The sequence below is a fragment of the Passer domesticus genome, chromosome Z (genome assembly GCF_036417665.1).
Source record: "Passer domesticus isolate bPasDom1 chromosome Z, bPasDom1.hap1, whole genome shotgun sequence".
In the NCBI taxonomy this organism is placed as follows: domain Eukaryota; kingdom Metazoa; phylum Chordata; class Aves; order Passeriformes; family Passeridae; genus Passer; species Passer domesticus.
In genome coordinates, this window is record NC_087512.1 from 68,898,684 (window position 1) to 68,923,050 (window position 24,367).

Below are 24,367 nucleotides of genomic sequence, written 5' to 3' on the forward strand. Positions count from 1 at the left end.
CTTGGCTGCCTCAAGGAGCAGGACCTGGAAGTCCTCTTGTCCCTCAAAAATGGGGCACCAGTTTGCCTCTTTTCCCAGGAGACATGCTTTTGTATGTATGGCCACACTCCTGAAGGTAGGAAAGCCTGAGAGAGCAGCTTATCACCTGATAACAGCTCTCAGTAGCATTTCTTAGTAGTACTTTACTAGAAACAGTATTCAGTGGTCAGGAAAATAAGAAAGGCTGTGTGGCGTTGGCTGAGTTGGGCAGGTAGGATCAAAAGAGAGCGGTGAGAAGGCCCAGCAGGACTGTGTGTTTCATTGCCTGCCAAGGCAAGCCACAGGCACAGACACAAGAAGGACAAGGCAAAGCAAACTCCCCCACATGCATAATCTAGCATGTACATTGGAGATTTCTAGCAGCCCTTTTTCTTCCTGTGTGAGCCAGCTTTTCGCTTGGACATTCTGCATGGCTGAGGGCTGCTGGGCTGTTGTGCCATTGGCTGAAGAGTAGACAAAGCCCAGTGTTTTAGAGAGACTGCAGGCAGCAGAGAGCTCCTGCCTGCGCTGCCTTTTGCTTCTCAGCACTGAACAACTTCTCTGTTTTTGCACTGCTCTCATCCTAGGGGTTTTGGAATTGTTTATAAGGCCTTCAACGCTGCCACAGGACAAGCGGTAAGTGCCCATGCAGATTTTGCAGCTCTTGAGTGCTTTCCCTTGTGATGTGGTCTGGGGCCAGAGCTTTGGGCCGCCTGTCTTTGCTGCAAAGGCTGTCCCACAGAAGCCGTCTGTCTAGAGGCAGGCTGCAAAGTGCATTTTGGACAAACTTTGTCCTTCCTACCTGAATGAATGAATGCGACGATGGCAGCGGTGTCTTTCAGAGAAGGACATGCTAGCTTCCATTTGCCGGATAAATATGCATAGAGCAGCTGATGGCAAGAGCTGTCATTCCACACCGGTTCCTCTTAAGCTCAGGTTCAGACACAGATATTTTGTTTTCCATCATGAGGTTCTGATGCAAAATACAATGCAAGACCTAAAGAAAGAGAGATCTTGTCTGGAGCACAGTTTTGCCTTTCAGCCTTAGGGAACCTTGCTCACACACACACACACACACACAACCCACCCACCCACCCACCCCCCAGCCCCAAAACATACACACACACGCACAGATGAATGAGAAGAAGTTCACATGTTGGTAACATTCCACTAGAGAGATGCTATCTGTACTGAGCAGACATGGTGGTGTCTTGGGGAGTCCTGCTGCTCTTTGGGGCTAAAAGTTCAGGGTCCTGAATTCTCCTTTGTGGCTCTCAGCAAATACATTCCATCTTCCGAAATAGTAAGGAGTTAGATAAGATAGTTCCTTATCCACCTGCAGTGCTGCGCTCAGGAAGTGCACTTGGAGGGAGGTCTAGGAGGCATCCGAAAGCCCTAAGCCCTGTGCTTCTAACCTGGGGCGCATCCGTAGTGTACCACAGAAAGGCTTTGTCATTTTTAAACTCATTCAATAATTTCAAGTCTAAAGCGTGTTCAAGATTGTTCTTCAGAGTTGCAAAAGCCAAACTGAAGAAGTTAGGATGTGCTAGGATTGTAACTTTACTTTGAGTCGCTTTGGAGTTCTTTTTTGGACAGCATTTTCCCTGTCATGTATGTGTGTGTTTACTTGGACACACAATCGAAATGGCAGCCGTCTGGGAAACGCTGGCCAAAGCCCCTAGAAATGCTAACATATTTCCAGTGGTTTCAATTTGTCTTCACAGGAGCAAAATTATTTTTGGCTTGTTAAACATGTGTAAATGATCGTAGTAGTGCTAAACAAAGCTTATTTGAGAAGTCTGCGGGTGCAGAGAGTTCTGTTAGCGCTTTGTGGTTGCTGGTTTAGAGTCCCCTTTTACCAAGGTGACGAGGCATCCAGACCCATGAGTGCATGGAGAAAGAGGCTCTGGTCATTTCTGTCCCTAAGAGTTTTCAATGTCATCGTAGGTGGCTGTAAAGCAACTTAATCTCCAGCACCAGGGCTGCGAGGACGTACTGAAAGAAATCCTGGTCATGAGTGAAAATAAGAACGCCAATATTGTCACCTACCTAGAAAGGTAAGTAGTCCTGGTAATTTTCTGGGAATGTTTGTTTCCATACTTGCAAGGCCAAGATTTAAAAGCTCTTTAGCCACTGGCAGAAAAAGGATCTTTCGATGAACATCAATCCACCCCTTCACCAGGCATGGGAGGAGAATGCATTTTGTTGCCATGAGGGGTTGCTGGCATAAAGAGCTTGAAGTCTGATCTCAGAAACCTGGAAACAAAACTCAGCTGTAGTCCTTTCTTCCGTACAGCAATTTAGCTGTGCACATTCAGCTCCATGCTGTGGCTTTCATCTTGCAGCTACCTTGTCAATGAGGCTGTCCTGCTGGTCTTGGAGTATATGGATGGAGGCTCCTTAGGTGATGTGGTCAGCGTGAGAAGGATGGCTGTAGGACACATAGCAACAGTGTGTCGGGAGGTAAGGGGTCCTGCTCGTGCTAGGGATGGCTTGCACAAGGCTCATCCTTCGAAAGCGCCGCTAAGCGAGGGATTCCATGTTCAGAGCTTCCTTTCTGTGTTGCGCTTATGCTCCAGAGAAGAAAGAGCATGTGGACTGAGCTGCCTGCCAGCGTCCCTGCCCCTACTGTAGTCTGTTCTTTACTCTTATCTACTGGTGTTGAACTCTCTGTGCCTGTTTACTTTTTCTTTTCTCTTCTGTACTTTGCTTGTCCAAGCCTTAGCCCAGAGCCTTTCTGCATTGCCTTCTTTGCCTGTAAGGGCAAAGGTGCTGCTGTGCCAGTTTTCAACCAGAGGCAAAGCCAAAGAGCGACTCATGTGTCACGGGTCTCCACTCCAAAGGATGGCATGGCACCCAGCATGGTGCTTGCTGCTGAAAAGTGACAAAGCAGCTTCTTCCAAGTCTGCTGTCCAGGCAGCCGTATAAGCCTTGTCCTCCATTCTCCCGCCCGACTGTGATGCCCTTGGTATCCAAGGCAGGGACGTTTTCCTCTTTTGGCAAACCATTGTTTGTCGTCCGGACGGGGAGAGCGCATCCGCTGCAGCAGCGCTCATTCTGACTGCCTTTGCAGGGGACAGTGTGGAGCAACAAGGACTGACGTTTCCCCCTCAAAAGCTAACGTGCCTTCCCTTGGAAAGATCCTGCTCTCCCAGTGTTGCAGCAGCAAGCTCTTTCTCCGGGCAGCGCTCACTGCTCCTTGGAGATCTGTGCATCTTCAGCAGCAGCTTTCTTTTTGCGTGTGATGAAATCAGATCAGGCTAACTTTTGGCCTCCTGTTTCTTTTTCCCCTGGCAGTGCCTGCAAGGCCTGGCTTTCCTTCATGCCAACCAGGTGATCCATAGAGATATCAAAAGTGACAACATCCTTCTGGGCCGGGATGGCTCCGTCAAGTTGGGTGGGTATTCCTGGTCAGGCGCAGCGCTGCGGGGAGGCGGTGTGGGGCTGCTTTGGAGAGGCTGCCCGGTGCCCAGCAGTGGCGCTGGGGAGAGGGCAGGGAGCACTCTGCCAGCCCAGGGCACAGCTGTAAGGTGCTGAGTGGTGTAGAGAGCAACAAGGTATCCAGGGTAACTTTGGTTTGTGGGTATTCCTTGCAAAGGGAGTGAGTTACAGTGTAAACGTTCACGGGAATGAGGAAAAGTCAGGGTGGGAATCCTGGGCGGCTTGTTAAGTGGACAATTGCCCATGTCCTTGGCTGCAGCCCTGAGCAAGGAGAGCCCAGCTGCTTTTCCAGCTCCATTCAGCACTGCATTCTGGGGCTGAGAGTGAGGAACCCTTTTCCTTGGTTTCCTACTTGAAGCAGTGTTTGTTTCTCTCCTCAGCTGATTTTGGCCTCTGTGCTCTGCTCAGCCCTGAGCAGAGGAAACGGAGGTCGATGGTCGGGACCACTTGCTGGATGGCACCCGAGGTTGTGAGAAGAGAGCCTTACGGCCCCAAAGTGGACACCTGGTCCCTTGGCATCGTGGGAATAGAAATGGCCACAGGAGAGCCTCCTTATGTTCGGGAAACCAGTGACAGGGTAAGGTGCAAATACGCTCAGATAGCCGTGTCCTTCTCCTCCGTGTCCATCAGACAAAATGCCATTCCCAGAGCTTGAAGTGCTTCCAGCAAGACCCACTTCTAGAAAGGTCCCTGGGGCTCACATCAGCTGTCAAGGCAAGACCTGGTGCAACTTGGTATAGCTGGGGCTGCACTGGGGCCTTTTTTCCTTTGGGACAGAAGGCTCCTCTCTAAGCATCTGCTAGGCAAGAAATTGCTACTGCAGACTGCAGCTTAAAAGATGGGGTCTAGGTGAGCACTGAAGGATATGGCAGAATCACGTAGAGTCTCATGTTTCCTTTTGCTTCAGGCCAACTTCCTGATAGGCAAGCAAGGGGTACCAGACCTGCACAAGCTCAGGCTACCCCCTGGCTTGTGTGAATTTCTGGGCTGCTGCCTGCAGATGGATGTGGACAGGCGAGGCTCTGCCAAGGAACTTCTGCAGGTACAAGGCATAGCGGCTGCGGGCCAAACAGCTGTTCCCTGCCAGGCTTTGCTCCTCGGCCAAACTCCAGGGAATCAGATGGGCCTCCCACAGAGTAATCTCTGCTCTGGGTGCTTTCCTAATGAAACCCAACCTGGATCCAAGACTGCTTGAGGTTAGAAGGGCCCAGTGAAGATCACCTAGTGCAAAACCCCGGCCAGCGGCAAGGACAACTTCAAGTAGATCGGGTTGCTCAGTGTCCCATGCAAGCGGACCTTGAATGTTGCCGGGCTTGGGGCTCCTGCCAGCTCTCTGGGCAGCCTGTGCCAGTGTTGCAGCACGCTCCTAGTAAACAGTTTCTTCCTTAGAGCCAGTCTGAATTGAGTGTCTTTAAGCTGAAAACTGTTCCCCCCTTGTCCTCTTGCAATCAGCCCTGCTAAAGGATATGTCCCCATCTTTCTTAGAAGCCCCTACAACTACGGAGAAGTCTCCTTGCAGCTTGCTCTTGTCCAGGCTAAACAAGCACAATTCTCTGAGCCGTTCCTCAGAGGAGAGCTCCCACCTTCTGCTCATTTCTGTGGCCCTCTTTTGCTCTTGGGTGGTGCATTCAGGTTTTCCTGGTAGCAAAGGCACTGAAATATTGCAATGCCAGGGACAGGGCCTTGAGGAACACATTGAAAGCAGTCCCAGCCAAGCGGTTTTAGATTGGTCTGAGGGAAGACGGGGGCTGTTGAGGAGCTCAGTGTGAGCATCCGAGGGCACCGGCTTGTCCCTCCTGGCCCACTCTTAGAGGTTTCTGCCAGCCAAACGGGCACAGCTGTGCAGGATTTTTGCCAGCCCCATGTGCTGCCTGGCCCCGTCAAGTAGCTGAGAATGGCTGTGGCTTTGCTGCCAGGTTTGGTGGCAGGCAAGGAGCTGCTGACCGCGCCACTTCCTTGGCTGTGCCTGCTGTGAAGGAAGATGCCGGCCGGCACAGGAGGAGGTGGGGTGTGCTGAGGCAGACACTGCTCTTCCTGCAAGCCAGAGCTGAGCACATCTGCACCCTGCTGCTTGTGTCCTTGCTCCTGGCTTGCTGCTGAAAACCTGCATCTCCAGCGCTCCTGAGAACAACTTGGGATCAATATTTTTCAGAGCTCTTGGGAGTCTCTTGAGGAATGCCTTATGCCCCACTTCTCTCTTGTTCACTCACATAGCCCATGTCTGTAGAAAAGAGGTGCTTGAATAAGTCTGTAAGTTGACTTTCCTGAAAGGAACAAATCCTTAGGACAGCGAGAAGCAATCGCACAGTGGTACCAGGACAAAAATCCCAGCAAGTGACAGCACCATGAGGAATGGACTAGTGCAGTTCTGGGCTGTGTTTGCCTGTGATGGCAGCATGCTGCACATGAAGGCAGATGTGCTGCTGGTGCTCTTGAGTCCAATGTCTGTTTATTTCTGGGCACTAGAGGAATCCAACTTGACCCTGTTAGGAACTCAGTTTGGAAAATAACGCTTCCTTTTTCCTTTGTCTCTTTTAATTAGATTTGTTTTGTTTCTTTTTCCCCTTGGGCAGCATCCATTTCTGCAATCAGCGGAGCCTCTCTTAAGCCTCTTCTGACAGCCTTGATTGCTGTCCTCCCTGCAGCCAGGTAATGCAGGAAGCAAAAGAGATGAGAAGGACCACCTGAGCACTTGGAGAACAGAGCCTCTGAGAGCAGGTAGAAATCCTGAGGAGAGAGGGGCCAGGCAACAGGCAGCCATCAGAGCAGGAAAGGAAGGTGGCATCCCCTTTTCTCCCACCTGCTGATCCTCCTTCTGCATTTCTGCTTAGGACAGCATTGCTGGAGGCCACAGAGTCACTACTGATGTGCACTTTTCAGGTGGGAGGTGCTGCGAGGCATGAAGTTTCCACTGATTAGTTGGGGAACTTGGCTGGGATTTCATTGGAAGTGTCTTCCTCCCCTCACCAGGAGCTGGAAGGGCAGCGTTTGGAGGCACAGCAGCTGCTGGCACAAGGGGCAAACTTCCTGGATGAGGTAGAGAAGAAGCAGGAGGAAAGGCTGCTTGAGACGAAGCAGGAAGTTGCCACCATGCAAGCTGAATGAGAAGAGGTACGAAGCAGAGCCAGCCAAAAGGCAAAGGCTTTGAAAAGAGAGTTTCTGCGTTGCTTTGGACTGCTGTGCGCTCCTTATGGGCACTGTTTCTCGGAACACTGTCTGTCTGGGCGGCATTGGCTCTTAGCCGGCCCGTGGTAAACAGTGCTGGAGAGAGCTTTGTGCCAGGAGGGAAAGGAGCGGTCAGGTGTGAGGCTACCGGAGTGCAGGTTTGAGGAAGGTGGGAATGGCGTTGCTGACGCAAAGAGAATGGGAAAGCCAGAGCTTTGTCTCAGAAGGAGGGAGGTCCCATAGGAAGCCCCCTGCAGAGCCAGGCTAGAGCTGTGGCAGCGGGCTGGCTGTCAGGCAGCTGAGGAGGTGCCTGAAGCTGCTGAGTACATCCTGTGCATTCTTTGTGTGATCGAGCTGTGTATGGTGGGTGTGCCTCAGCATGAACTGGAGCACATGTTCCACGTCCCTTTGGTATTGGGAGAGACATTTTGGATTCCCTAGAGAATCCATTGTGGACCTTGAATGCAGCCAGGGAGCACTTGGGTGTTCCTTTTGCCTTTGAGGGCAGCTGGGAATGGGTGGGTTTTGCCTGAGCTTCCCTGTGCAGTAAAGACAAGAGCAGGGATTGTTTCACATGCAGCAGAAGGCTGCCACCTAGCCAGTGACCCCGTTGAAGGTGTGTGTGCTAGTCTGGCCAAAGTGATGAGAACACTTGGCTTCCTAGATTCCCTTTAGACTCCAGACTTGTGGCCAGTCATTGGAGACAAAATACTTCCGAGAAATTGATGGGCTGTGCAGCTGGTTTAATGCTGCTGTTGTATCTTTCACTCTTTGTACTTCTATTCTTCCATCCACAGATTCCATGGGCCCCCGCCATCTCGAAGGGCTTTTCAAATGTAAACAAAGGAAATGTGCAGTGAAGTAATGCAGGAAGCAGAAGACATGACCAGGATCACTTCAGGATTACACTCCGCAATGGCAGCTTGGAGCTGCACTCACAATAAAAGTCCTGTACGCCCTCAAGCCTGCTGCAAGATTCCCTTCCTCGTCAGCCAGGGAATAAGGCTCTACGTTCCCTTCTGAATTGGCCATTCCTTCTTAAAGATGGAAAGTCCCTCCTAAGGGCCTTCTGCTGTGGTTTGGAATTGGGAACGCTCTCCTTCCTTTATCAGCTCCCACCTCCACTGCCTTTGGAATGCTGCCCATTGGCCAGTTTTTGCCCAGCCCTGGACTTGTGGATGAGGAAGAAAGTGCAATTCCAGCCAAAAAAGTGCATTTCCAGCCAAAACCCAGTGAAGAGCAGGGCAGCCTAAGCATCCTGTGCAGATACGGGCTTTCAGCTGTGCACATAGAAGCTTTTGTTTCCTGCTCGGTGTAGCCGGCACGTCTCCTCTGTGACTGCTCCCTCCTCCCAGGTGGCCGTGGCTAATAGGTACGAGGCTCGGCAAGTGGAACCAAGAAGGTGGGCACGTCTGCTGGCAGTAGAGGAGAGCAGAGAGGAAAGCGGCGGGCAGGACCCTGGCCAGCCAGGCAAAGCACCCACTGCTCCTGCTCTCTGTCAACAGAAAAGGACTGGGGCGTGACACCACGCTTGCGGTTGTCTGGGACTCAGCTGTCCTGAAAAGTCTCTGTGCTTGAGTGGCTTTGTCCTTCTTCTGTGCCTTCTGTTGTCCCTGTGCTCCGCAGTGTCCGCCCAGGGCTGTGCAGCTGTGTGGCACAGCTAAAATGCAGGAGAGCCTCGTTTGTCTGCCCTTTGAGGTGGCTGCTCACAGCAACCTTTTCAATCTGCAAGCTGCATCTGGAGAGTGACTTCCCCCTGCGTTTGGTCCCGGAGGCCAGGGCCTGTCGTCGGCAGTCCCAGCTGGCATTGAGGGCTGCCCGGTGCCTCAGGCTGGTGTCACCCCAGCACAAACAACGGCAGACAGTGGCAGGCGGGTGTTTCCAAAGTCACGTTCTTCAGGGACAATGTGCCGTGTGTGTGTCCTTTGTCCAGCCCAGACTCAGACCTAGGCATCAGATGCAGGCACTGCTGCTGCTGCCACTGAAGTCAGCGAGGATTTGGTGCTTGCTTTCCATCCCAGCCAGACTGGTCACCTATAAGGCCAGGTGCTCATAGCGCCCTGCAGATCTCTGGGCTGCAGGGCTCTGAGGGAGCTGTCCCTTGTTATTCTCCATCCGCGAAAGCCGTGCCGGCCACGTGTGCATCAACAGAGCAAACAGGGAGTGTGTGAGTCTCTTCCATCTCCATCTGCGGAGACTAGTGCCCTTTGAGTTTAAGTGGCACAAAGTCAGTTGCTTGTGGTGCCTCTGTGTATCTCCGTGTTAGATAGTGCTGCTAAATCTGCCTGTAGCAAAGCAGCAGGGGAAAAAGCCTCTCAGCTCTGCAGGTCAATAAGCTGCCATGGATGCACAGAAAACACTGCACTTTGTCTTTATGAGGAAGAGATGAACTGGTTTAGCAGCGAGAGAAGGTGGGATGATTCTTCTGATCGTTCCTTCTGTCTCATACAGGCAGCTCTCTGTAGCTCATAGGTGTGTCTCAAACTGGCAGCAAACGCAGCAATCCCTGGAGCCATAATCAGGTTGGGCCATGGGTTGCCGGGGCCCACCAGGAGCGGAGCCCTGCGTGGGCTCACCTGCAAAGTGTTGGGTGGACTGTGTCTTGGAGGTAGATGCCAGAGACAAAGTCCATCAGTTTTGCCTGTCCCATGGCCAGGTGTTCTCTGGTTTGACCTCCTGGTGCAGGACCCCACAGCTGCTGCAGTGTGGCAAGGCCTCCAGCACCTGGAGGAACAGCCCCTGCACCACCTTCTCCGTCATGGCACCCCCATGCCAGAATGAAATCAAAGAGGTCCTGCGAGCGCTCAGGGCACTCCAGCACCAATAAGAAGTTGTTCGGGAGCTCCTACCAATCCAAGAGCTGAACAACACCATGGAACCCACTGGACACCTTGCGCAGCAGCTCCATCTCCCTGGGTACGCGGATTCCTTCGGGCTGCAAGAAGACCACAATGGCATCAGTGGGGCTGATGCCGTGCCAGGGGTCTGGAAGCTCTCACCCAGCCAAGGATGATCTGAGCCCTCCACTGAGCACACGCCCGCTCCCCCTCCAGGCGTCCTGGCGCTTTCCACTCTGCCCGGCCTTGGCTTACCCCGCCCGTCACGTGCCGGTTTCTGCCGCTGGCCCCGGTCAATCTCCAGCTCGTCCCAATGAGGGATGCCATGCCGCGACACACTTCTGATGGCCACCTGCGAGTGAAGGGGTGCAGCATCCTGAGCTCAGATCCCACTGTGCCAAGCCCCATCCTCCTATTCCTCCGCACTCCCCCTCCACCGCCCCATCTCAGCCCCTCCACCCACTGGGGCGCCATCTGTGGGGCACGTCCCTGAGTAGACGGTGCCGAAGCCACCGCGCAGCAGCAGCGATCCCAGCGGAATCGCTCTTGCAGGGCCTCCTGCGCTTTCCCTGCAGCCGAGACGCAGCTGTCCGTGTTGGACCAGGGCCGGGAACGGTCCCCGACCTCCCCCCTACGGCCCGCAAGGGACCCAGGGCGGGCATCCCCATCTGAACGGGGCACCGGCGGCTCGGGGCGGGCGGCCGCTCTGTTTAACAGCAGAGCTCGGGCCGGGAAAAGTGCTGCCCACTCCTCTATGGACTCACTTCATCATTTGAGCTATGCTGCTCCAGTCCACACACCATGAAACAAAAAGGGAAAAAGCACCACTTGCAAGAATGCCCAGTGCATGCAGTGAAACGAGGACAAAAATGCACCCTTGCACAAGCCCCAGACCATGCAACTACAATGGAAAAATAAGGATGCTTGCACAATTTTGGAGAGTGTACAGCAAAAGAGGGAAGGAAAAAAGAAACACCTGCACAAATCCACAGACTGTACAAGAGAAAGGAAGAAAAAGTGACACCTCCATGTGTCTGCAGAGTCTACAGCCACAGGAAAAAAGAAGGATACCTGCACACACCCTGCTGGGCAAGAGACACCCCATTTTTTGCTCAGGCTCTTGGCAGGAGCTTTACCAAACATATGGCATCTTTATGCCATTTTTGTTTCAATCTGCTGCCCCAGCAAAAATACTTCTACTTACCCATGGGACCATAAAAAACTTTGTGGGATGACACCAGCAAGAAAGGCCTGCCAACTGCTCTACAGATTCACTCCATCATTTCATCAGTGCTGCTCCAGTCTGCAGGCCAGGAAACAAAAATGCAACATGAACCCACTTGCACAAGTCCCCAGACTCTGCAAGGAAAAGATGAAAAAGCGGACGCCCGCAGCAATCGGCCAACTGTATAGGAAGAAGGCAAAAGGAAAAGACACCTGCACATACCTGCAAACCCTACAGTCGCAGGGGCGATAAAAAAGGATGCCTGCATTTGTCCACAGACTTTACAACATCAGGCGACAAAAAGGACTCCTTTGAAAGGGCGCACGCTGTCCCAAAACAGCGCAAAACCCGCTTGCAGTGCATAACCCGTAGCTGAAAGGATCCAAGAGTAACGCAGAACGGGCACCAAGTTCACACACCCTGTACTTTGGCCACCAATGCTTCTGACTAAAACTAGTTCCCTGAATTGCAATGCCTGTCACTCCTGCCCATTTCCTGCAGGGTTAACATCAACCAGCACATTGCAGGATTCACAGAAGGAAGAATGATTTTGTAGTGGGGAAAACATGGCAAGTAACAAACCACCCATGTGTGTTTGCATGACACTGGAGCAGTGTTGGTGTTGTCAATATGGCAGGGACATGTCCTCTGCACGGGGCAGTGCCCATGTGCTGTGCGTGGCAGGGGGTGCCCTTGGAGCAGCCCTCACAGTGTGGGTGCACCCATGGGCGCATTTGCCCCTTCTCTCCGCTTCCACCAGCTCCCAGGTCAGTCCGGCTCTTGAAAAAGTTCTGTGTCCCACACTGACCTCCGGGTGTCTTTGCAAAAAGCCACTCCCTTTGGCTTGTGCGATAGCTGCAAGGTCACATTCCTGCATGGATGTGGGTTTGAAATCTCTGGCATGCCCATTGAGGATATGTGCTGTATCATATACTGTGTTTTTCAGTCATTTGCTGCACCCTCATTTCTGGCCTGCAGGTGCTGAGTAAATTGGTTTCCCTCAGCTAACGGAGCCTTTTCCTTTCTGGGCCGCATAGCTGACTGAACTGCCAACTCCACGTCTGCTGCGGACACTTGCAAGCACCAAACGGGGCAAACGATCCCAAGCGCAGGTTCTGTGGATTTCTCCTGTGTCATTTTGTTCTAGACCTCCTCATAAATGCCTCAGGTGCCAGCCTCATGGGTAACAGGAGAAGGCCGCAGGTCAAGAGCAGCAGTTCATCCAAGGCCTAGAGGAAGCAGAGCAATTTGCAAGGCAGGTGAGTGCTGGAGATGGTGGAGGCCTGCCAAGCTGCCTGCTCTTGTCTCGCTGCTGATCCCCTGAACTTCAGTGCTCTTGAGAACAGCACTCGGGCCTAAATCCCACTGGAATCCACATTTCTTAGGGGGATTGGCATTTGCTGAGGAACGGCTTACACTGCTCATCCTCTTGGCAGTTAACCCAGGCCATGTCCTAGAAAGGAGGAAGCTAAATGGGTCTGTGGAGTTTCCTGGAAGGATCAAAGGCCTGTGACGGCAAGCAGTATTCTCAGGTTGCTCTCAGGGGAAAATCCCAACCAGCTGAAGACACCTGGGTAACGATTGTGAGTCACGCTGACCTGCAATAGCCTGGTCATAGACATGAATGTACGGGGCGCATTTTCTGCACCTTTCTGGGAACAAGAGGAATCCTGCCTCCGCCTGTGAGGAATTCAGCCTGGCAACAAAAAGCTCCTTTCTGGTTTGCCTTTTGTCTTTTTTTCTTTTGGACAGCAGCGCTTTGTAACATCAGCTGAGCCTGCCTGCAGCCAGGCTGCTGGGACCCTGTCAGCAAAGGAAGTGCAGGAAGCCTGGAGAGGAGGCAGCGGTGCTTGAGGAGGCTTTGTGGCCTGCCAGCTCAGCGCAGGACTGGCAATCAAAACACCTAGCAGTGCACGGGAGCGTTCCCTTCCTGGTCAGGCTGCGCCTGAGCTGTGCTTTGCCCTGGCGCTGTGCCTTGCGGACGGACAGTCCCGTTTGTGGCTCCGCACTGCCCGAGGCTCTCCCCCTCACACAGGGGCCCCGCCCCGCCCCGGGCGCCCCCTGGCGGCTGCCCATGGCGCCCCGCCCGCCCCGCGCAGGGGCGCTCCCTGCCCATGGCGCCGCCCAGCGGCAGCCGCCCCTCCCTGCAGGCCCGGGCCGGGATCGGGCCCTGCTGCCCGTCCTCTCACTCGGCTCCCTTCTTTCCAGGAGCAAAGAAGGCTGCAAAGGAAGCCTTTTCCAGCTGTGTCCCTCTGCTTGACTTTGTGGGGCCAAAAGTCTCCCCTGAAGGTGGCCCTAGTGCATCCACGAGTGCTGGTGCAGGAAAAGATCCCTTCTCTCTCCCACCAGCTGTCATTACTGCCTCAAAAGCACCGCCCAGCTCTGCAAGGAGAAACAGCCCGTGGCACACGGGTGCCATCCCTGCCCAGCTGGGGCTCTCTCCCACAGCAGCAGCAGCAGCAGCAGCAGCAGCAGCAGGGCTTGCCTTGGCTTCACCTGGAAAGCCAGAAGCCTCTGTAAATCAGCAGGTTCCCAGGCTGCATCAGCTCCTGATAATGGGTGAATCCTGCTAGCTCTGACCATTTCCCAAAGGTTAGAAAGGCAGCAGTACAGACATACATGCAGAGCAACCAGCGTCCAATAAATGAGTAAATCCGTGGGGGTTTGCATGGCGTCATTAGGGCTGTCATGCAGACAGTGTCTCCTCCACAGCTTGTGTGCCATGCTGTTGCTGGGCCAGCCTCGTCCCCAAGCTGTCACCCTCAGCCTCATTCTCTGGCTGCTGTTGCATCTCAAAGCACAGGTGCCCAAGTTCCTGACTTCCAGCTCTCAGGCTGGAGCACCAGCACGTGCTGTTGCACATGGATGAATGATCTGAGTCCACCGTGCTGGCAAAAACCACTTCTGCTGAGAACATAGCACATAGATAGTAGAGGAAAAAGGTGGTTGGAAACTCTTGGGGTGGGGCAGCCTGCTAGAGCTTTGTGTTGCTTTGCTTTGAGGAAACGGCAGTGTTTTGTGAATGGTGGGCAGAAAACGGTATGCATGGCTCTGGGGACTGTTTTGTAAGCAGTGCATGATTGAAACTATTCCCTGATCTCTTAACCTAGAGGAAATTAAGGCCACCCAGGAACATTTTAATGCCTTGGCATTATGAGACCAGTAAGGCACAAATATTGGGTCTGTAGATCCAAAGGTATTCCTCATCTAATCAGGCATTCCTTGAGAATTGTCCTGACTTTCAGTCTGACAGGCAGAGGGAATTTGCATCAGGACAACATGCAGCCTCCCAGATGTCACATGTGGCGTCTGACCAGCTGCTCTCTCCACTCCACTTGCTGGGCTCATGCCAGAGCTGGTCGTGGGGCTGGGAAACACCTGGACTTGTGTAGAGCCCTTCCCAAATTCTAGCACGGCTGCAAAAGCAGGCAAACAAGAAAAGCCCAGGTCTTTCTCCATTCTTTGTAGTTTTTAACTGAGACCTGGTGGTTTTTCCAGGCACTGGCTGTCCATGCTCAAGAAGGTATTTTTAGGAGGGAGAAGAAAAACCTGGTTTCAAAGGCAGAGGAGAGGAGAGGAGGGCGAAGGAAGCTTCCAAACTTTGGAAGGCTTGTGGTTGCTCTGTTTTCCTGAGCCTGCCTTCCCAAGGTGTGCCCACCAGCTGAGTGATTTGGTCTCTGCCTCATGACTGCCTTTTGGGTGGGACTTGCCCATTTTGGTGCACTGCTTTCTTCCCCCCACCAGCTTCTACATTGTCCCACATTGGGATGGAAGGTTCTTTTGCTTCTTTCTGTGTGTCCATTAGAGTCAGATGCCTGTGACTCCCAGATGCATACTGCAGGGAAGCTGCCAGAGGTGAGGCACAGGCCCCCAAGGCTTCTTTGAGGTGCCCTAACTGTGCAGCAGCGGTGTGCTGTGTGTGCAGCACGTTGGTTCCTTGGCTTTTTCTCCCCACTTAGCTATCATTCTTCTTTCAGCAAGCCCTACAGTTTGCTGGTTGATGTTAGCCATGCAGCAAAGGGGTGGGAATGACAGGCATTCCAATGGAGGGAATTCTCCAGGATATTAGCAAAGCATGATTTCATCCACAGCATTTAAGCAGCTGTTCTTGGTTTTAGTCAGAAGCGCTGCTGGCCAAAAGGGCACGTTGCCTTTGGTTTCTTCACATGCTGGCTCTATCTCAGAGTTCAGCTTGGCATACAGGGTGTATGGGCTTGGTGCCTGTTTTGTGTTACTCTGGGATCCTTGGAGCTGTGGGTTATGGACTGCAAGGGGTTTTGTGCTGCTTTGGGTCAGAGGAGAATTTTCCGGGCTTTTCTTTTGTGTGAGCCCTAGAGCAGGTTTGGTTGCTATGCATGAATTCACAGAGCAAGCCAGAGCGGCTGCTATTGTGATGTCAGCAGAGGGCTGCCACGTCACAGCGTTGTCAGCAGGAGGTTTTCCTGGTGCCCGCAAGGCTCAGCGTGCAGAGCAGCTCTTGGCGTGCTCCTTGCAGGAGGATCACCTCGACTCAGCTGTTCTCAGCTTACAGCGGGTGTCCTTCTGTTTCTCTATTTTCTTGCAGAGTCCGTGGACTCGTGCAGGTGTCCTGTTTTGCCCTTTTTACTTGCACAGTCTCAGGACTTGTGCAAGTGGGGTTTTTTCTATTTTTGTTTCCCGGCCTACGGACTCGAGCAGCCCTGCTCAAAGGATGGAGGCAGTCCGTAGAGCAGTCAGCAGCGCCTTCTCATTGGCGGCTTCTCGGAAAGCTCTTCGTCGTTTGGCTGGTAAATAGAAGAGTTTTTCTTGGGGCAGCACGTTGGAACAGAAATGGCATAAAGATGCCATATGTTTGGCAAAGGTCCTGTCAAGAGCTTCAGCTGAAAAGGGGGTGTGTCTTGCCCAGCAGGGTGTAGGAACCTCGAACATGCAAACTGGGAGAGCTTTGCAGGTGTCCTTCTAAAAACTGTGCGGTTCTCTCCAGACCTGAGGAAAAGCATCTTTCTTCTGCATTCCATCCTTAAAGGATGTGCCTGTCTTACTGGACCCCCTCTGTGTGCTCCAAGAGCCATTGGCTCTGCGCTGAAGCGCAAAGTGCCGAGCACTTGGTGTGTGCTCCTGAAGCCCAGAGCTGGGCCTGTGCTGTGTCCCAACAGAACTGCAAGTGCTAAGAGTGGTGTGGTGAAAGCTTTTGTGGGGAATTGGTTACAGCAACCGCATGGGACATGCTGCATGCCATTGACAAAAAGAAAAAGCAAGTCCAGGAAAGAGAGGAGAAAAAAGCTGCTTTAGCTGTAGGCCGGACAATGAGCTCCAGTGTAGGCACTGACTGCTAAGGAACAATTGGCATCCTCAGGGCCAAGTTTCTAGTTACTTAGTGGCAAAGCCGAGCAAAAGGTAGACACAGCCTAGGCTATTGGCCTGCAGTCTTGCTGTGCTAAAGAAGTGCTGCTCCTGTAGTGATGCTGTGAAGGGAATCTGCTCTCTGTTTGCGTGGACTTGTGCTGTGGAATTCCTCAGCACAAACAGTTTTCTAACAGCCCCTGATTCATTTTCCTTTGCCCCCGGCAGATCGCCTCAGAGGTGGAAGGAGTCAAGCACGCCCTTCGGTGAGTGGGACGGGCACCCTTGACATGCCTGGTGTCTGAAGATTGTGGAGAAAGCTGTGGGCTTGGCCTGTTGCAGTAGAGTGCCAGCCTGGCAGGCCGAAAGAAAGTCCACGTCAACGTCTGCATGAACACTACCAGAAGGATTCCATCCATTTCCTCCTTTTCCACTGAAGAGGTTTTAACTAATGAAAGTCAAGCTTTGCAGACAGGAGGCCACATGCTGATTGTAGCCAGCCTGAAATATCTCCCTCAGATGCATGTGCAGTCCTGTCTCAACATTAGTCTCAATTGAGCACTTGAATTGAGGTTTAATGACTGAGCATCCCACTTTTATCCAAATTCATGACTTCTGCTCTAGGACAGCTGGGCGTAGAGCTCAGGAGAAATAAGGTTCTAAAAGCAGGTTACTCCCTGTCCCGCATGCTGCTGCCTGTCTGCAGAGCACCACAGCAGTGGCAGAAGCTCCTCTGGCTGGCTCTCTTCCTCCAGAGGCTAATGGGGACACAAAGGACAACAATCCTCCGGGTGTTGTCGATCCAGGGCCTGAGTATCGTGCACCAATCAGTGGCAGCTTTGGTTGGTTGAGTGCAAAGCTTTGGTGCAGTGCAGAGCTGCAAGTTTCTGAGCAGGCAGCCCTTGCCCTTTGTGGCTGAAGATGTTGTGGGCTGGAGTCCTGCCATGAGCTCACTCTTCAGCCCAGCCACTGGCCCTAGGGAAAATTCACATGCAGACATCATTTTCCTGGCACTCTCACAGGGACTGTGAACATCCCTTGGTGTCAAAGAAGCACTAGCATGATGTCCTTTAGTGCTACTGGTGTGAAGGCCAGCCCCTTTGTGCACAGAGTCTGTGCAGGCTCCCTGCTGCCAGCACAGAGAGAGGTCCCAAGACGCAGTTCACAGCCTTGTGGGGTGCAGAGGAGCCGCTGTTGCCTGCAGGGACCCACCCCTCTCCACGCCCTATCTAGGCAGCTACAGTCACAGCTTGGACTACGCCCTTAACTTTGACATGAGCCAGGTTTGCTGAGAAGTCTCCTGAGCAGCTCTGCATGGCAGAGACAAGGTCTGTCTGTGAAGGGCTGGAATGCAGTTCCTATTGGCTGCTCTCACAGGCCTGAAACCCCGAGGGGAAGTCAGTTGACCAGAGCTGAGCAGGGAAATGTTCCCTGCTTCTACTCAGACACTTCAGAGCAACTCAAGGGTTAGTTGGCACATAAACACCACATCAATACCACATAAACAGCCCCACACAACAGCTTTTGCCTTCAGGTGAGCTGTGTCTCTCTTGCTGCTTCTGCCAGCTCTCAGGAGCCAACTGCCCTGCTCCTTATTGCTTGTTTGTGTTTTTTCCCTGCCTATTCCTTGCAGGTCCCGCTAGGAGAGGTCCTTGCCAGTCAGGACTCCTGGGCCCAGGCAGGAAAGGCGGAGGGGCAGGAGAGCACAGATCGAGTGCGTGGTGCTCAGGAGTTGAGGTGTGTGTTGAGCTTTCTCACTTTCTCTGAGCAGGGGTGGGCGTTGCTGGGCTTTAGGAGGCCCAGTGTCAAAGAAGCAATTTAGCTTTCTCCTTGTTGGACTTGCTCAGCTCAGACTGGGGAAGGCAGCCCAGGGCAGGTCTGGCTGCTGACCAGCGTAGAGCACAGCTGCCTGCTGGCACTCACTTCTTAAACCTTGACAAAAAGCTTTCTGAAGTGGACCCGAGTGAAAGCAAGGGAGGTTCAGGCTGGGCTTAAGGGCATTGACCTGCAAAGGCAATCATGCAGCAGAACAAGCGCCTCAGAGAGCTTGTGCAGATTCCACCCCCAGAAATTCAGAAGCCCCAGCTGCATAGAGCCTTGAGCAGCCTGTCCCAATGCTGACCCCAAGTGCTTGGAGCTGAAGACTGGGCTGGAGGCTTCCTGGGATCTCTGCCAGCCTAAACCATCCTTAGATACGTGGATTGGAAAATCGTCCAAACCTCCTCCCCAAGATAGAGCTTGCAAGGCTCTTCCCTTGTTTCACTAGTGAAAGCTAGAGTCATTGTGGGAGGAGTCACCTGGGCTTATCAAGCATGTCTTAGCCAAAGAAGAACTTTGGCAAGTCCAGTATCCACTGTAATCAGAAAGGAGCATAAGACCTAGCAGGCCGGAAGCAGTTACGCTGAGAGTACCTGAGCTTTCTGGAAGTGTTCTGTGGCTTCTGGAAGCTTGTTTGACCTGCTCAGTGGTGACTCTTTCACCTGCATGAACAACAAAGAGAGATGCTGGTCTAGGCAGGGAATTGCAGCATTCTCTTGAGGTGCAAGCAGAGGGCTGTGGGAAGGCCCTGAGACTGCCCTGTGTGGGACTTGGTATACAGTCCTGGTTTTGCAAGGAGACTGTGCTGCAATTAAAGGCTTGTTTGTCTGCTTGCCATAGATGGAAGGAGCTGGCTGCGTTTGAGAGAAAGCGCCACTCCTCACTAGAGAGGGCTTCTGAAGTGGCGGCACAGACAGCAGAGGAACGGCAGCCTCAGAGGGATCTGCTGAAGGAAGCGGTTCCTCTGGCTGTGCCAAAGGTACGCTCACCTTGTTCCTAGGATGCACCTGTGGGAGAGGGATTAGTCCTAGCAAGACCCCCCAGAACGCTGCTTCTGGCAGCAAGCTAAGACTGCGACTGGGTTGTTGTTGTTGTTGTTGCTCTTGAAAAATGGTGTCCCCCCCCACTTCCAGGTTTGCCGGCGGCAGCGGCCAGCCCACAGGGGCCTGGAGAAGGTGCTCCAGGAGTTCTCTCGCCAAGGGCACACCCTGTCCCAGGTGTGCAGAGAGAAGGCGGTGCTGGCGCAAGAGAACGCTGCCCTGGAAGCCCGACTGGCAGCCACGGAGCGGGACCTACGAGGCCTTTCAGAGCAGCTGGCAGAGGCCAGGTAAAGGCAGGGAGGAGACTCTGGGTGGGACATCATTGAAGGTCTGGAATTACAAAGGTGCTGAGCATGAAGATTTACTGCCTGCTGGCAGGGAAGCAAAGAGACACGAGCAAAAAGAAAAGGCTACTGTGATCTGAATGTTATTTTTCTGTCAGCTCAAGTTCTCAAAGCTCTTTTTGGGTGCCTGCTTGGGACCCCTTGCACATTCCTGTGACAAATGCAAAGCAAGCCGCTTGGCACTGAATTGAGTAGCAGGGAAACTGTGCAGAAGGTTGCTGAAACCGGAAGTTTCCCTGTGGTATTGCTTTCTCCTTCGGTGCATCTGACCATCAATCTTTCCTTGCCAAGTAGTTTGTCATGGGAGTTTCAGAATTCAAAGCTCTTACATGTGAATGATGTGAGTGGGGCCGTGACGCTTCAGGTGAAGCTGGAGGGTCATGCTGAAAACCTTGAGACCCTGCAGAGCTCACTCTTGTGAAGGATGGTGCAGAACCTAGAACTGCTTACAAACAGCAGCAGCAGCAGCAGAAGGGAAAGGTCTTGTGACTTCTTGACAGTGTCTGGGGATTCTTGCTGAGCACTGATTCTTGCCCACTCACCCACCCACGTCTCTAACCTGTCAAGGTCCCCTTTGGCTGGTTCTTTTTCCTTTTTAAAGAGTGCCAAGATATTTGGGCACTGTTGGCTCAGTTAGCCAACAATGAAGGTAGCAAGTGGTCTTGTTCATCAAATTGCAGGCATTTAATTGGCGGGATATCTGTCCCTCCCTCCTCCGTGAGAGTTCTTGTGGAGATTAAAACCTAGTTCTGCTTTCCTACTACTCATCCTTCTAGAAGCTGGAGATTTCGCTATATCATTTGGTGAATTCCCTTATCCCTTTTATTTAGAGAGTGCCCGGCCAACAAAGTACCTAGAAGTACACTATGAATGGCATGAAACATTGAGGAGTCAGCCAGGAGAGCACTGCTCTGTCCTGCACCTGCCGAGTGACTTGGAAGTGCTGATGAGCTCAGAAGAGAGGCTGGGATTTTGTTCCTTTGCACATACTTGGCGGGCACGCCCGTGTGTGATAGGTCAGGCAACAGCAATTTCAGCTTTGGCTGCTGAGACCAAACTCAGCCAGGCTAGGTCATGAGGAAAGGCTGCCCAGGCACCTGCAGGGGCCTGCTTTGCTATGTAAAGCGGTAAAAGAGTGCTGCTGTATCTGAGTTTCCATGAGTTTCCATTTTCCATACTAAGGTGGAGGGATCTCAAGGCACATCTTATGCAGAAACTATCCCTGTGTGCCAAGAACAATTGCTCTTCATCTTCACAACTTGTAGGTCGGAGAAGGAGAGCCTGCAAAGCAGCCTGCTGGAGGCTCAGCAGCGCATATCGGAGCTGGAGATGGCCAGGAGCCGTGTGGAAGCCCAAGTGCGCACGGCCACGCAGGCCAAGGAGGCGATACTGGGTGAGAGCCTTGTGCGCTTTGTTTCTGGTGATGGCCCTGCCCAGTGCAGCTGCTGCAAAGCCAGCTGGGTGCGCAGGCTTCTGAGGAGAGAAGCAGCTGAGGGCAGGTCCCTCCTTGCCCGAAAGAGAAAGGGCTTAAAGTCAGCAGCTTCCTCTGCTTGTGCAGTGTCTGACTGCTGCCGTGTGTCATGTTTGCAGAGGACGTGAGGGGCCTTCGTCGTGAGCTGCTGGCTGTAAGAGCTCTCAGCCAGCAGCAATGTGAAGACATGGCTGAGCAGCTCCGCTGGGCAGAAGAGCAGTGCGGCAAGGCTCTGAGACTCTGGCAATCTGCTCAGGAAGAGGAGAAAAGGAAGCTGGTGCAAGAACTGGTAAGAAACAATACCCACCTGAAGATTTCAGGCAGGTTTGCTGGGCTGGCTTAGCAGAAGAGCAGCCTGAGTATGTGACATGGCCACAAGCATCTGCTGTAGGCCACACGTGGCTGAGCCAGGCAGCAGAGGGCTCCAAGGGCTCAGACTTGAAGGCCTGTGAAGAGCCAGAGGCCAGTGCTGGGATGGTATATGCAGCCACAGGTTCAGGATGGGCATCAGCCAAGTTCCCCAGGAGGCTGGGTGGTTGCCCCCCAAAGCATGGCAGCGAAGGGGCAGGATCTTCCCCACAGCCTTGTGCCATGCAGCAGACGGCTGCTGACCTTGCTGCCAAGTGCAGTCCCAGCAGCTGGGTTCCTTGCTTTCTGTCCTCCCGTGGTGGACAGAGGTTTGCCCTTTGGGCCTGAAGCAGATGCAAGAGGCCCCGTGTTGCCGGTATTTCAGCTGGTGGCCTGCCTTGTGACTTGGCTGATCGACGTGCTGGCCTCGTCCTCGTCCTGCAGTGCATCTGCAGCTCTTCCTTGATGAAAGGGCAGGGAGAATTTGAGAACAGAGCCTCTGAGAAGAGGCAGAAATGCTGAGGAGAGAGGGGCCAGAAAACAGGCAGCCATCAGAGCAGGGAAGGAAGGTGGCATCTCCATCCCTCCACCTGCTGACACTCCCTCTACATTTTGGGTTAGAACAGCATTGCTAGAGGGCACAAAGTCACAAGTAATGTGGACTTTTCAGGTGGGGGGTGGGCTTATTGGAGGGATGAAGCTTCCATTTCTTTCTTTGGGGAGCATTGCTGGGACTTCATCTGGAAGTATCTCTTCTCCTCATCAGCAGAGACAAGTGGACCAACAACATGTGAAGGCTCGGGAGCAGCTGGAGGAACGGGCTAACTTCCTGGCACAGGTACCCAGGGAGCAGGAGAAAAGGCTGCTTGAGATGAAGCAGAAATTTGGCATCATGCAAGTTGAACAAGTAAAGCTACTGAGCAGAGCCAGTCAAGAGGCACAGAGTGTGGAGAGAGAGTTTGTGTGCTGTTTTGGACTCCTCTGGGCTCCTTATGGGCACTGCTCCTCTGCACACTGTCTGTCTGGGAGGCATTGTCTCTTAGCTGGCCCTTTAGATATGATACGAGAATGAGGACAAAAAGCTTTTGGAAAGCGGGAGCACATCAGTCTTGGTTGATCAATCAAGTGGTGTGTGGGAAGTTTAAAGCTGTCTTCTCTTCATTTGTGTGCAGCTCCTGCAGGAAGAGCAGCGTCAGAAGGCTGCTCTGTTAGCCAGGGTGTGCCAGCTGCAGAGAGAGCTGAGCCAAAAGGAGCAGCTGAGGCAGGAGCTGACTGAGGAGCGGGAGAATGGGCAGGTGAGCCTGACTAGGCAGGTAGCAGAGGGAAGGGCACTGATGGGGGCATGAACCGGAGAGGTCTCAGGAAAGGGGAGGCAAGGACTACTGCAGGCACTGGAAGCACAGAGCCTGGCAGGCTCTAGCTCTGAGCAGCAGGAAGAAGAGCTATAATGGAAGGGTTAGAGCTGGGTACAGAAGCAGCAAGAAGTGGCTGAATAGAAGTGCTTTTGAGACGGGAAGAGAGAAAACACTGGGTGTGATGGTAGAACAATTCCTGGGCCCCTGAATGTCAGCTGCTGCCCTGGGTAGCAGGGCTAGTGCTTTGCTTGGTGGGCCAGCAGTCCTCTGAATGTATTTCTGCTGGCCTCTTAGTGCTCCCTTTGTTTTTTGCGGCGTTTGTTCAGGTGAGCATGGTGAGCCACACAGATTCTGAACAAGTTGTCCCTGTCCATGCTGAATGCAGTCCTCAGAAGAGGGTGAAGTGTAACCTTGGCCTTTCCCTTTCACGGTCTCTACTACGGCTGCCTGTGACAAGCTGTAGTCTCTGACTGCTTGTTTGGGTTTGATTGAAGGAGGAAGAGTTGACAGCTCAGCTTGCAGCCTAACACCAGTGTTGTTGCTATGGGCTTGCCTTTGAAATGCTGTATCTGGGGCATCCCTGCCAGGCACCTTTCTGACACAAACAAATTTCTTGTCCCAGATGGACGCAGGATCCCCCATCAAAGGTGCCGCAGCAGCAGCATCCTGCCAAGAGGCCTCCGGTCTGCAGCCTGGAAACCGGAGCATGAGCAGTTCACGCGGCTCAAGCCAGGAGAGAGAGAAGCAGCTCCTGAAGCTGCTGAGTACGTCCCGTGGATTTCTTGTGCAATCGAGCAGTGTGTTACTGTGTGTGTGCCTCAGCATGAGCTGGAGCGCATGTTCCTCCTCCCTTTGGTGTTTGGACAGACATTTTGGATTCCCTAGAGAAGCCAGTGTTGTGCTTGGAGGGAGGCAGGGAGCACTTGGGGAGTTCCTTTTGCCTTTGAGGGCAGCTGGGAGTGGGTGGGTTTTGCCTGAGCTTCCCTGTGCAGTAAAGACAAGAGCAGGGATTGTTTCACATGCAGCAGAAGGCTGCCACCTAGCCAGTGACCCCGTTGAAGTTGTGTGTGCTAGTCTGGCCAAAGTGATGAGAACACTTGGCTTCCTAGATTCCCTTTAGACTCCAGACTTGTGGCCAGTCGTTGGAGGCAAAATACTTCCGAGAAATTGATAGGCTGTGGGGCTAGTTGAATGCTAGTGGGCTTTTTTATGAGTGTTAGTACTTCTACTATTCCTTCCACAGTTTGGGTTTGATAAGATTTCTCCACTAGCCTGACCTCCTTGAAGAGAACATCAGGTGACAGCACAAAGAAGATTGGAAGAGGTCTCTTCAGTTTGCCCCATAAATTAAAAAGTTACATTCTTGGAACAATCCCAAGCTGTCAGAGATGAAGAATTGCTTTCAATGTCCCCACAAGAAGAAATCCAGCACAAGATTTTTACAATCCCTGTTGGGAATTTTAGTGGTATGCTTAGGAAGATGCATCAAAAAGACACATCTATGTGGCATGGTCAGATAAAAGTGCCCTGCTGGCAATTCTCAGGAGGAAGCCTGCAGCCCCTCTGCTGCATATTCCTCCGCTGCCAGGCACTTTGTCACTGCTAATGCTCAGCTGGGAAATATTCTTGGAATAGGGAGCATTGGCCTCCTTCCCTGCACAGATTCCTGCACTCTAGGAAAGCACACCAAGGCCTTAGTGACTCTGCAGTACAACTGAGTTGCTTCTTACAGCTAGTAATAGCTGCCAGTGCAGTGCTGTCAGAGAATACCCGTCAGGTAGAGAACCGAGCCCAGTTTACTCAGTGTCTGCCATCAGCTGCTGGGACAAAAGGTGGATTGATCGACTCCTCCGTGGGTCTGAGCACAAAAACAATCATGTTCTGTCTTGAGTAAGGTCAACAGCTCGGAACGGAGCTGGGTCTGCCTCTGGCTCCCCCATAGTGCTTGTCAGTGGCCATTGATGGGCTTTGCCAAGCTTTTTG

The 24,367-nt window shown here is 52.8% G+C and overlaps 2 protein-coding genes and 1 long non-coding RNA gene across 7 annotated transcripts; all 3 read left to right on the forward strand.

The window, feature by feature from the left end:
• The first annotated feature begins 359 nt into the window (after window positions 1-359).
• Window positions 360-7,565, forward strand: LOC135290431 (serine/threonine-protein kinase PAK 3-like). 5 transcript variants are annotated; one of them, XR_010353203.1, is made up of 10 exons: window positions 363-654; window positions 1,966-2,075; window positions 2,364-2,481; window positions 3,316-3,415; window positions 3,840-4,036; window positions 4,367-4,501; window positions 6,033-6,177; window positions 6,291-6,339; window positions 6,430-6,570; window positions 7,422-7,565. XR_010353203.1 is itself a non-coding variant. In XM_064404341.1 (7 exons), exons 2-7 carry the CDS (start codon window positions 2,032-2,034, stop codon window positions 6,075-6,077), a joined length of 639 nt encoding a protein of 212 aa, XP_064260411.1. In that variant the 5' UTR covers window positions 364-654; window positions 1,966-2,031; the 3' UTR covers window positions 6,078-6,385. The 5 variants fall into 5 exon arrangements, 1 of the variants encoding a protein (XP_064260411.1); XR_010353205.1 differs by lacking the exon at window positions 6,291-6,339 and having other exon boundaries at window positions 360-654; window positions 6,033-6,108; XR_010353202.1 differs by having other exon boundaries at window positions 364-654; window positions 6,033-6,339.
• A 7,554-nt stretch (window positions 7,566-15,119) lies between these two features.
• LOC135291184 (uncharacterized) lies at window positions 15,120-17,750 on the forward strand. Its single transcript, XR_010354051.1, has 3 exons — window positions 15,120-15,452; window positions 16,237-16,274; window positions 17,642-17,750. It is a non-coding gene; the product is annotated as an uncharacterized LOC135291184 (long non-coding RNA).
• A 277-nt stretch (window positions 17,751-18,027) lies between these two features.
• Window positions 18,028-22,793, forward strand: LOC135291255 (rootletin-like). The gene is made up of 8 exons (XM_064405289.1): window positions 18,028-18,053; window positions 18,667-18,805; window positions 18,960-19,153; window positions 20,476-20,603; window positions 20,801-20,970; window positions 21,796-21,867; window positions 22,202-22,324; window positions 22,770-22,793. The coding sequence occupies exons 1-8, from the start codon at window positions 18,028-18,030 to the stop codon at window positions 22,791-22,793; spliced, it is 876 nt and encodes a 291-aa protein (XP_064261359.1).
• The last annotated feature ends 1,574 nt before the right edge of the window (window positions 22,794-24,367 follow it).

What these genes read in the sequence shown, in the direction of transcription:
- LOC135291255 (XM_064405289.1), top strand. Translation starts at nt 18,028, where the DNA reads ATGCAGCAGAACAAGCGCCTCAGAGA. An exon ending in GGGCTAACTTCCTGGCACAG is followed by an intron (nt 21,868 to 22,201) that starts GTACCCAGGGAG and finishes ATTTGTGTGCAG; the next exon opens with CTCCTGCAGGAAGAGCAGCG. An exon ending in AGGAGCGGGAGAATGGGCAG is followed by an intron (nt 22,325 to 22,769) that starts GTGAGCCTGACT and finishes TGCTGAATGCAG; the next exon opens with TCCTCAGAAGAGGGTGAAGT.
- LOC135290431 (XM_064404341.1), top strand. Translation starts at nt 2,032, where the DNA reads ATGAGTGAAAATAAGAACGCCAATATTGTCACCTACCTAGAAAG. An exon ending in ATTGTCACCTACCTAGAAAG is followed by an intron (nt 2,076 to 2,363) that starts GTAAGTAGTCCT and finishes TTCATCTTGCAG; the next exon opens with CTACCTTGTCAATGAGGCTG. An exon ending in GGATGGCTCCGTCAAGTTGG is followed by an intron (nt 3,416 to 3,839) that starts GTGGGTATTCCT and finishes TTCTCTCCTCAG; the next exon opens with CTGATTTTGGCCTCTGTGCT.